The sequence below is a fragment of the Calypte anna genome, chromosome 7, assembly GCF_003957555.1.
Source record: "Calypte anna isolate BGI_N300 chromosome 7, bCalAnn1_v1.p, whole genome shotgun sequence".
In the NCBI taxonomy this organism is placed as follows: Eukaryota; Metazoa; Chordata; class Aves; order Apodiformes; family Trochilidae; genus Calypte; species Calypte anna.
In genome coordinates this window covers 3,881,208-3,893,707 of record NC_044253.1, presented here as the reverse complement: position 1 = coordinate 3,893,707, position 12,500 = coordinate 3,881,208, and the positions used below count along the sequence as shown (strand labels likewise).

The 12,500-nt window shown below is 38.8% G+C and overlaps 1 protein-coding gene across 1 annotated transcript in view; it reads right to left on the bottom strand.

The window, feature by feature from the left end:
* Nucleotides 1–12,500, bottom strand: part of GTDC1 (glycosyltransferase like domain containing 1) — a 181,702-nt gene that overhangs the window by 18,339 nt on the left and 150,863 nt on the right. Inside the window, exon 9 of the mRNA XM_030454512.1 lies at nucleotides 1–75. This exon is cut by the window's left edge and continues 35 nt beyond it. Within this exon, the coding sequence (XP_030310372.1) occupies nucleotides 1–75 (75 nt within the window). The remainder of the gene's footprint in view (nucleotides 76–12,500) is intronic.

Here is a 12,500-nt window from a genome sequence, read left to right as displayed (position 1 = left end):
ACATGAAAAGGTAGATCTTTCTCTTTCAGTTTCAGCAGGACTTTAAAGAAAGTTTCAGGATCTTTGTCGTGCTCCCTTGAAATAAAGAGAACTTATCTCAGCATCATTTATTTTTACTTGTGGAATTTCTGTATCTTGTTTATCAAGACACTGTTTCTCTTAAAGTGTACTTTTAGGGGACTAAATGTCTTCAGCACCATTTCCCTCTTTGCTTTGGTTATTTTCCTCAGCCCAGCACTTGGGAGTGAAACTCAGTTTCACCAGATCCTTCTCTCTCTTCCTTTTCTTCCAGGGATGTCTTGACTCTTCAAATTACCAACTCCAAAAGAGAGAAGATCTGAGTAACATCTCACCTAGCTGAAGGTAAATTGATGTTAAAAAAAGGACAGGGTAGGGAAAAAACCTTGGGGTTTTTTGTTTTTTTCCTATCAAAAAATATGTTTACAATCTCCATGGCAGGAGGAATAGATTAATCAAAAACTGTTGCTAAAAATTAAGGATTTCCCAAACAAGAATTTTATGAATCCACACCATACTAACATAAAGTTTCTGACCCATTCGGTGCTTAAACTAAAGAAGAAAGGAATAAACTATCACAAGGCATTCGGTACCTTCACAGTTTCAAGGAATTAACTGGAAATTAAAAACAGAAAGGAAGAACCCTGCATTTATTTATCATTTCAGCTGAAGATAATACTAAAGGTTTGCATGGGTAGGACACTCAATGCCTTGACTCAAAAGCTAGCTTATCTAGAAAACAAAATAAAAAAACAATTTCATTATTTATTTTCTTTACCAGGACAGAATGAAAGGTTCAAAAGACACCACAGATGATCAAAGTCTCCCAAATTCAGTAAATTACATTAAAAATTAAATAATTCCCCCACTCTAAGGTGAATATTATATCTTGCATTTAATTGCTCTGCTTTAAATTATTGTATTTCAGACAGATGTGCACCATATGTCTTTAAAATATTTTGGTTTTATTTATTATTTAGAAAATTCCACTGTTTTCCTTCCTGTATTAAGGGAAGATCTATAGCTCAGATGTCCTGGTATCTTTTCACAGACTAATTTTGTAGACTGAATCTGTAGGTTTGTCACAGTGCTACATGAAAGATTAATAATTATATCATTCAGGAAATCTGAAGCCAAATGACATCTGCAGCTCTACATGTGTTAATTTCTCATTCAGTCAATATTTTCAGTTTAGGGAATTAAAACAAATTAATCTTATAATTAACGTGACTCTCCTAGGCTGAGAAATCTTCAGGAACTCTGGAGTTTTCAGAATTAGTTGCATTTTTGTAAAATAAAGCCAGACAATAATTACTTTAAGAAGTCCTCCACCTCCCAGATTTGTTTTGTTCTCAATAATAAGGAGGAATGCAACTGCATAAGCTTCATAATTTGTTTCACATCTGTGAACCAGGAGTTTTCACGGTGGTTCCAGTAACCAAAGCAGATATGCACACTGTCTGGAGAGAGAATTTCTTCCAGAAAAGATCCTGGTACTGCTCACTAGTTTGCTTCCATCCTCATGCTTAAAATACCCACCTGTTTCTGGTAGGTTAATTATTTGCAGAAACATGTTGCCAGTATTCTAGTACCCACCAAATGCTGAACGAGCCCAAATGGGATTAGGATCAAGGATTCCGACTTGGCTAGAAGAAAATATCTCTATTGGAAATGTGCAAGTTTGCAAGGAAAATAGCTTTGGTGCTGGGAGTCAGTGAAATTCAGTAAAAGGTGTCCTGTTAGCCTCAGTTTCCCTCAGCAGGCTTTTATGGTTGGTTTAGAGGTGCCCCTGCTGAGCCCCCCATCCCCACGCCCAGTGCTCATCATCAGGTGGACCAAAACGTCCCCGCGACATGGAGCCAGTGACCTCGACAGACAGAGCCACGACTCTTCCAGGGAGCTTTCCAAGCTCTTCCCAACCCTGCAATCAGCCTCAGAGTCACAAAAAGTCCTTCCAGGAAAGGATATGCTTTCTTTCTCCTCTTCCAGAAGAGACCAGGGGTCCCAGAGGCAGCCAAAAGTGGAGGATGCTGTTGGAGCCACATTGTCAAGGAGCTGGCAGGAGAAAACGGAGCCTTACAGCTCGTCGAAGCCACATAAGCTGCACATATTTAGGAAAACTGATAGGAATTGGAAGTTGCAGCTTTGTTTAATAGGTGGGGAAGAACAGAAGGAAAATTTGGCACCCAGAAGGAATGTTGAAAGGGGAAACGTTTCCTCTGCACTGGAGCCTCTCTTACGGGTTTTCTACTATAGGTGATCCTCCTTCCATATCCCCTTGGAAAATATTTTCCTTTTATGTGATACTCACAGATTTTAATGACTACATTTTTGTGCATCTTGTAGCTTTTCTAACTGGGAGGTCATCTGATTCAGTTTATCAGTTCCTGTAACTTTTCCACACCACAACCATCTGAATTTCAGTTAAGATCTACAGAAAGCTTCTAGCACGTGCACCTACAGATTGCAATGCATTACCCTTGCAAGTTAGCAAAGGTAGAATTGCTCCTTCTAGAAAGTGATAAATAGCACAAGACCACCTCTTTACTGCATCAAAAAAAAAAAAAAAGGAGAGAGCTCTGTTTCTTGGCTGACATGGAGAAAATCATATACAATCCAGTCTGCCTTACTCAGCAACAACTGCTAAACACACCAGATTGTCATAGCAGTGATCGTGGAAAAAGATGAACACAATATGGAAAGTCTGTTCTGTAAAGATCTGCTCAAAATGACATGCACTTTTGGCTGCATCTGTTGCATTTTTGGAGCTTTATTAAACAGTATTAATTATATATACTCCAGCTCCTGAAGAAGAACTGCAAAACTGCATACAAGCAAACTTATCTTTTTCTTATTTGGGGGAAAAAAAATAAGCTAATGGGATTCTAGGGTCTGTTCAGGTTTAGTTCAGGTATTTGTAATGCTCTTGGATTTCTACATGATCTGACATGCATCTGGGTAAGGACAAACAAGAACTGGGTATGAAGATGCTTTAAATTTCATTGTAAGAACATGAAAACATCAGAATGACCAAACTCCAGCTTTAAAAGCCACAGAGTAGACAAAGGCACCATACCTAGACATGGATTTGAGAGCCCTGCCATTGCAGCCATTAAATCTCCATGTTTTTAAACTATATATTTTACCCAGTATTTTTTTTATTTTTGAGGCTAAAACCTGTCTTAAAAAAGAAGTTTGAAGTCTCTCATAAGAACAAGGCTTCATGTTTTGGGTATGGGAAGGTGGCCCAGGGTTCAGCCTGATTTTGTGATCTCCCTTTGCAATCTGGAATAAAACTTTTCAGGACTGCCCTTGAAACAGAGATGGGGAGGGTGGTGGTATCAGCAGCACCAGTGTTAAGCCTCCATTATCTCTGCCTTATATTTTCTGTTTGTAAAACAGGTGTGACAGTATTTTATTTTCATCACAGAAGGACACTGTCAGGATTAATTGATGACTTGACATCCCTCTTTTCAGCCTAAAATGATTGAAAAAAAAGCAACTTCATAGCACACCAATGATGCTCCTCTTTACTCCTCTATATAAGGAACAGCAACAGTCTTCAAGTCCCCTCTTCTGCTGTTCTGGGGTTTGTTCATTCAGCCTCAGCCCTGGACCTTTATCCATTGCTGGAACTGAGAGGAGAGTGCATGCAGACCAGCTAAATCCCTGGGCCTGCAGGATACCCACATCCCTGACCACTGATGGAAAACACATTTTAAAATAATCTACAAGAAATAGGAGAATTTGGCCCTTTACATTATTCACTGTGTATTCATCTCTTGAATTCAAAGAAAATTCAGTAAGAGATTCATAATCTGTGAATTAAGTTTTATTTTTTAACTATATGGAAACTTACCATGGTGATAATTGCAGTTATTTAGAACTTGGAGGAAGACACATCTAGTTATGCAGTGAGAAAGTAGAAGTGTTGTGGAAAAGAAACAGGACTTGCTCAAAGGCATAAAATAAGCAGAGTCTATTTTAAAAATATATTAAAACCTGGTTTATGCAAGTTAATCAGAAACATAAAAGTGCTAAATGAGGAGAGAAAGCCTTAATATTTAAGAAATTACTGCATAAAGTCTACACAACACTTGTGTGCCCCTGTTGTGCCCCTCTGAAGGTACTACATATTCTGAAAGGGTTACAATTAAGCTCAGCTAAAAGCAAATATTAAAAGAGTTGATCTTAATCTCCTTAAGACATTTAGCATGGGAGATTTCCAGCAGTAGAGAATCCCAAACTGTGAGGGCATGTAGTAATATGTCACTTTTTCCAGTGCCTTAAATCCATGCAATTCAAACTGGATGTATTCTCCTTCTGCCTCCTCAGTTTGCACAACCTCATGGAAGTCAGATGGGCAAAGGTGGGAGATGACACCACTAAAACAGAAAATATACTAAATATACTACAATAGAAAATACAAAATCTTCACAGGTTGAAGTAGCATTTGAATTGTTTTGGGTATTTTAGGATATATAGCTAGAGCTAAAAGACATAGCTGCCTACCTGCAATTATTGCTATAAAAGGCTGATAAAACAGGCCACTGAAATATCACTCATTATTTATGAAGCTGGGCAGCAGCCGTGGAGGCACTTGTGGTGTGAGCCAAGAGACACCCAGGGAGGAGAAAAAGGGACAGGGGACAAAGGCAGAGCACAGGGGAGGTGTGAGGGACAAGGATAGGGCTAGGGAAGTCTGTCAGCACCAAATCAATAAGTGAAAGTCAGGGAAATGAAGTTTCTAAGACACAGACCTTGGAAGGGATGACAGTGGTCCAATAGTTTTGGGAAAGGAGTGCAATAGTCAGGAGGGCAAGTCTGGCAGCAAACAGGGCAGATGAGATGGGTGACATGATGATGAGGGGAAGAGAACCATGAGAAGAGGAAAAAAAAACCTAAAGCCACAAAAAATCAAGTTGAAAACACACAAAAAAATGATGGCATATCCAAACCCAGGAGGCAAAAAGATAAATACAGGGTAAATAGAGAAGAAAAAGGGAAAAAGCACAGGCTTGAGAAAAAGGAAAGAATACAGAAAAATCAGACTGTGAGATAAAGAAGCTGCAGAGAACATTTGACAGCACTATCAGTGGTAGAGAAAATGTTAGAAAAATATGAGTAAAGGTATAAATTAGGATGCAAAACTAGAACTGCATGGTAATTAAAGGAGAAGAACCAAAGTGGAGGAGAATCAAGAAAGCAAAGGCTGGCAGGGGCATGAACAAGGAAGCACAACGCTGTGAGAACAAAAGCACCGTGGGGAAAAAGGTAGCAAAGCTGCAAAATCCCCTGTAAAAGTTCACATTTTTGAAAGAATGAAGGTGAAGAAAAGTAGGGGAAGCCCCTGCTGTTGAGACAGAGCTGTGAGGTGAGAGCTGAACCTCTGTCTCTCCCAAAGCCAGGAGCTGGAAGGTGCCCTGATCCCAGAAACGTTCATGTGGGCGGTAACAGCAGGAACCTGAAGTTCTTCACTGTTTGGACTGATATGGTACAGACATAGGGAGGGTGACAAAGGATGCCACTGGCTGATAAAGGGACTCATGTGACATCAGCCTCTTTTTGACTCTGTATCTGGCCAGAGCATCATCAAGAAGTGAACAGCAGCACATGAAAGGTGCAACCTTTGCACGCACTCAAAATGGGCTCCATTTCATGCCAAAACTAACCTAAAGAACAGTAAGTGTGATTTTTTTTTTTTCACTGTATTTACTGTGTTGCACTTCAGCGTTTCAGGTTAAATATTGAGCTCAGCAAAATTTGAACACAGGTTTATTATAATCTAATAAAGTCCAAAAGTAGCAGTGAAGTCATAAAAAAATAGGCCTGGCCTTCAAAAATAAGGATTGCCAAATTCTGGGTTTTTCCTGACATTAATTTCCCATGAGATGGGTTTCCCCATCATTTACAGAAATGTGGTAAATACTTTACCTTTCAGGAATTACCCTTCAGGAGGGTAATATTCTTCTTAAAGAGACTCATGTTACAAGTCTATTCAATATACCAAATGAAATCCATTCTAGTCATTACTTTTGTGGAGGGCAGAAGATTTTTCCTAAATCAAATGACTTTAATATACATTTTCTATGTTAAGATCATGGGGGGGGAGGGAAGAAAAGGACAAAAAAAATTAAAATTCTAATATCAGATTTCTGGTAACAGTGCTCATGATAACTGCAAAAGAGGAAATATTACTGCTGGGAAAGAGCTATTAGAAAAGAAACAGGGGGAAAAGAAATAACTATGAAAATGCAAACATGAAGGAAAAGTTAATTGCTTTCCATTTACTCAATTTATCACAGTATTTTTCCATCATTTTACATTTCCAAGATGGGGTAGAGGTAGACTGTAAATATGTAGTTAAGTCCAATGAGTTTTCTTCTTCATCTGATACACTTACAAAATGTCTTTGCTGCAATTGTGCCTCTAAACATTGTCTGGCATCATCAGCATCAAAAGTTCCCACAATATCTAATACCCCCTCAGTTAATAGAAAATGGAGTCAAGTAGAAAAAAATGTTTCTGCCTAAGTGTCACTGCTAAAAAGAACCCTACAGAATATGTTTTAGTTAGTGATTTGAAGATCCTACAAATAAAAAGGGTCCTGATCCTTGCTCGTGCTTGCAAAACATCTCTGAAAGACAAGGAATTAGAAAACAGCACCAGAGAGGGAAAAAGCAGCCAAAATGTACTGGCAAATACAGTGTTTTATCTTCTATTATAGCCTGTGACGTATTTACAGTGAGGAGTGTGTATTTTACCTTCTGATTTTTTTTCCAGTTGCTGAGCTGAGAAAAATGGGTGGCATTTTGCTTTATGCTGGAAAAGCATTTTCTCCTATCTGGTGTTATCTAGAAGAGATTCATAAAAAAAAGAACCTTGGGAGTTTATTGTTTAGATTCTTCTTCTTCTCCCCTCACAATTCAGGAAGAAAAAAACTCAAAATAAAATATTGTGCATTCTCTAACCAAAGAAACCTCAGGATCAGCATCAGTCATTGAGCCTCCTGCTTATTTCCTAAAGAGAGATTAACCTTTGAAGACAAAGACCCGTGTTTGGTCTCAGATACCTTGGTGGAAAAAAATCAATGTGCTTTCATTCCTGTGCCTTTTAATTTCTTTTCCTCCAACTTAGCAAACCTAGCTTTTCACAAGTACAGGATTCAGATAAAAAAGCATTTAGTTGAAACTGCAACACAACCCAATAACTGCTATGGACTAACCCCAAATCGTTTCTTTAATAAATAAATAAATAAAAATTAACTTCCCTCTTTTTTTTTTTTCTTTGCTACAAAGGTAACATAACAAATGGTTTCCTGTTGTTGGGAGTCATGTTAGGCAAGATAAAATCATCTGGGTGCCTCTGACAGCCCTGATAACCATACACAATATAACCTATTGTAATTCCAAGTACTAGGGAAAAAGTCATGTCACAGTAATAATAGATGGGTACAAATACGGTAAGGGGATAAGAATCTACTCAGGTGGTTCCTTGGAAGAACAGAAGAAGAATCAAACATAAATTACTACTTAAAAATTACATTACTACACATTTGCATGGGAATAGCAAACCCACAATACAGGACCCTGTGGGCCCACAACACCAAATTAAAACACTTAAGACTCCACCAGGTACCCTGTCTGGGTCCAAAAGCAGATCCTGGACCAGTTTGGGGAATAACAAAAATAAACACCAAAAAAAAAATACCAAAATTAGCTCAGGTACCTGAGACAACTCCTGCTTTTTGGGTTTCTGAAGCTGTCATCTCCAAGTACCAAGCTCCTAAGCAGGAACTTCCTTAGCACCAAGACCAAGGCTTAAAAATCATTATTCAACAAGATTAAAGGAACTACAAATCTCAGTGCTTTCCAAACGAGGAATCAACTCGTTTCATGGAGTCAGGTGGTGTGTAAATACAACTAAGAAAAAGTAGAGATTAAGAGGACAAAAGGAGGTGGAGAGAAAGGGTGAAAACATGGAGAAAAGGAGAGCAGGGGAGGAGAAGGGAAAGAATATAGTCAAATAGTTGCAGTGTAGTAAGAGGACAAAACTAATTTAAAAGAGCTTTGAAAGAAGAAATATACCAAACCCCTATTACTGCTGAAAATAAGGAAGGATATTAAATCGTTTGCTTAGGAAATATTTGATTTTTGTCTCTTTGAAGGTATTCTAAGACATTGGTCAGGGATGCTGTGAATTACAAAGGGAGCTGGTGGCACCATCTGCTAAGTTTGTTTGAGCCTATCTGGTACAATATATCTTCTGTCCTGTTTTATATTTCCCAGGGCTGGGGCTACCTTTGACAACAGTTCTGCCAAAAGTTTTCCAGAATATCCAAAGAACAGGAATTAAAAAGAAAAAAAGCCAACAAACACCTAACACCAGTAAAACTATAAACTATATCTTGCACATACTAAATTTCAAATAAGCCTCTATTTTACATATGTGTTTTAGAACAAGAACTGAATATTTGGATGTGCTTGATTTTTGAGTCCAAGATGCATTTTTTGTTGCATGCATTGAAAGTCTTCCTCAAAATGTAGCCTTGGAAAAAACTTCTTGTGCTTGGCCACAGAATAGTCCACATGTCAGAGGCCATTGGGCACACCTCAGGCCAAAGCTGAGCAAGATGGTCCTACAGCCAAACCCTGGCAGGATCTAACATCTGATGCATCTTTCCAAGATTCCTCTACTGGACTGAGAATAAAATTACTGGACTTTGTAGAATAAAGATATTATTTATAAACATGAAAAGTATGGAACAACATAAAAATTGAAGATGTGAGGACTGAGAGGACAATAGAGTCAGGTTGGATGATGGGACTGAGGAGAAAACCAAGGTGTTCTGGAAGGTCCCTTCCACAGGGACTGAAAAAACAAAGACAAAGGTTGAGAAACAGGAGACAAATGAGATGCAAACTTGCTGCACAAGGAGACTGTCTATGAGGAGATGCCCAAGGAATTGAGCCTGGCAGAGAGGTGGAAGAGGCTTCTTGGATGAGAAGCTTCTTGTTTCTGCTCAAAGACTTGGTTTAGAAGTTGAACCAGAGCAGAAAGTCACTTTAAATTAAAACTCCCACCATGGAAAAAGGGAGTTTTGTGGAGTTAAGTGCAAAACCAACCCCTGGAGCAAAAAACCACACATAGGGTTTAATTTTGCCTGGTTTGCAGGTAAGAATGCTCTTACAAAGTCATACAGTGGTTTAGACTTTGCACCCCAACTAAGAGGCTGCTTCAACCTTGATTTTACAGGAGTGGAAAGAGGTTTTACACCAAATTACCCTAAAGTCAAAAAGAAGCAGAATTGGGCCACAGAGTTTAAATATAGCAAAGAAAGTAGAGTACTTAGCAGAAGTGAAAGAACTAGGTATATTTGGGGAAGCAGTGAGTAAAAGAATAAGTTTTATTTTAATAAGATTTTTTTACAGCCTATTAAGTTCTCCAGTATCAGAATGAAGTCTGCTAAAAGTTAGTAAATAAAGGCTTTCAGGAGAGCTTTATTAAATTACTTATGACTTATCAAGTTAAAACTCCCACTCAGATATCTTAATAAAACTTTCAGAGAATATATTTAATTTTCCTGGAAATCAGAGGCCAAGTACTAACTACAGGAGTTACTGTTGGCTATGCCACCGATCAGCTTTCTGTAAACAGAGTATTTACCAACAACTTGAATTAGTTCTCCAAAGTTTCGGTTTCTGAAGGTCACATAACTATGTAACTGCTTAATAAAGAAGCAGAGAAGTACCTCTAAATATCTCCAAGCTCTGATGGGCTTATATTCTGCTCCTTAGGTGAGGTATTAGCAAAGCTTATTTATTTTCATTTCCAAGGCTTTTATTTGCTCATTCCCTTGTGGTAAAGCTGATTTCCATGATGATTCCCTTCTTAATTTTAATACCCTTTTTACTCATCATATAGACATAAGAATTTTCCATAAAATAATGAAACCCTTCCAAAGGAAATGAAGACAGCCAGGAGAGGAAAGTAAACTACAGCTTACTTTGTATTTTTTTTTTCCAATTAATTGATCCACTGTCATGTGCATATATGAAAGATTTTTTTTAATGAAAGGAAAATAAGGTTAATTAACATAAAACCCCTCACTCCTTGAGATGTTGAATTTTGTATTTTATCCATGCTGCCTTAAGTGCCTTGATTTCCCAGTAATGACCTAGTTCTCCTAATGAGTAACATTAACCCCTGGCTGTAGCTGTCCAGGACTTAATTGTCAACTGGAGCTGAAATAGGAGAGTTTGCCAATCAGCAGGTATGTGGTATATTAACTCATGTCATTTCAGGCCCTAATAAATAAATCTGTTGCTAAGGCAACAGGAACATCAGCTGTGTCACTTTTTTCTTTTCCTTTTCCTTTTTTTTTGCCCCCTTTTTAAAGGAAACTGCCTTTCACACCGAGCTTTTAAAAAAAGGAAATTAACTACATGTAACTCTAATTAGAAGAAACATGGTTTCTCATCTCAGAAACATATCTACATTAATGAAAAAAGGCATTCAAAAAAGAGTGGACTGATTTCTACTCTGACCAGGATAACTGAAAATTATTTCCCTCCACTGAGGGAATTCAATTTGAAGTACACATCTTAGTGAGAGCAGATCACACCATATTTTAGCTCTTTGTATTTCTGAGATAGTTCCCCTCTCATTTAGTACACACCACCAATATCAACTAAGCAAACTGCTTCAGCTATTAATCAGGAGCCCAAGCAAAAGAAACCATCTGAGTCAAAAAGACCCCTGGAACCAAAACACTTTTCCTATTGTCTTCTGAGGTGACACAATCTACTGGAAAGCTAAAAAATACCTTCTTTTAGCTCATCAGATTTACCAGATAATGGAAATTTAAGTACCTGATTTAAACATAGATGATGTTGCTCCTCCCTGTTCCATGGAGGCAGTGATCTGATTCTCACATGAGAAAACCAAGAAGAAGCTGGGCCAATGCAAACGTATCCCCAAAGACACACGTGGTTTGGAGAGCACAGACTGATAATTCACCTTCTGCCTCAGTTTTTCCACCGCCAAGATTATATCCTGAGTAGTCCTGTTTGAGACTAACAAGTTTATAGAAGGGAAAAGGGTACACAAGTGCAAGTAGTGTTCTTGTGTTCCATCAGGTTTGGGAAGGAAGATCTTGGGACTTTTTGTTGGCCATGATGCACTGCTGAGGTCTCTCAGAGCCTCCCAGATGACTGCCACAGACCTCAATTAATTCTTGCCATTCCACCATGGGATGAAATGTTTATCTTAAAGTCTTTAAAACTGTTAGGTTCACATTTAGTTTCTGATTATGGGACAGTTCTGAATCTTTTCTTATCCACATCTCAACCAGAGGTCAGGCAAGAAGAGCACTGAAGACAGGTTCCTAAAACCAATTACTCCTTTTGGAATGCTTACTATGTATGGGCTCTGCTCATACTCTGAGCATAACAAACTGGTCTTCAAGAATTATATCTGCATTTTTAGATGCAGAATATAGAGATAATACAAAGGATCTTCTCTGCCACTGTCAAAATTAGAGATGCTTTCGTCTCTTGACTATCAACTTCCTACTGTCCTTCAAGAAAATAGGCAGTAAGAAGGAGGAAAAATGATGCTGACATGCCCACTAGAGCAGGAGAGGTCTTCATTAGATGATGAACATTTTTGCAAGCTCCTAGGAGTGGTAATCAGCTCACTGATGAAGAGCTGCCTGTCACAGAGGACACAGTGCTGACTGCACTATCTGGGACAAGCCCTTTCCAAGAGCTCCTGAGTGACGAGGACCAGGTCCTCACAGTGGGCAACCACGTTAAGTACAGCAATGGTAGCAACAAAACAACTTCTCCGTGGACTCATTTCTTCAACTCTGTGAGTTTGTGATACTCTAAATTAAAAACAGAGAGCTGGGTCTAGCACTATCTCAGGACACACCTTTTTCCCTCACACCAGAAAGCTTCTGATAACTTTGCAATCAAGATTTTTACCACCTTCTGAATTTCCTCATCGTGACTTCCACCGCCGCTCCTCCCGCTCCCCTATCTCCTGCCCCACGTCCTTCCCCACACTCTTGTCACACTCTGGTAGGCACAGACAGGAGATAAAGGCCTTATCAGGTCTTCCACGTGAATTGATAGTGGCCATTTGTTTGCACATGTGTGTAAATACTCGCTGGTTCCTCGTGTGATCTTTTATCTCACCCGTACAATTAGGAGAAGGAGATCTGATTTCTGACAACTTTCCCTTATCAAGTCTTTAACTGCTGAGATGATACAGCACACACAGGGAAAACCAGAAAAGCTGTAAGACACAGGTGAATGCCCCTAGTTAAAAGAAGCACTGTAGATCTCTCTCCATGAAAAAGAGAAGCTTCACGCATCAACTACTGTGCTTGTGTGTAAAAAGAGCTGAGAGGAACATGCTGGTGTACCTCAAAAAACAGTTCTGACAAGGGTCTATGGCCTCATCAAAGGCATTTTGAG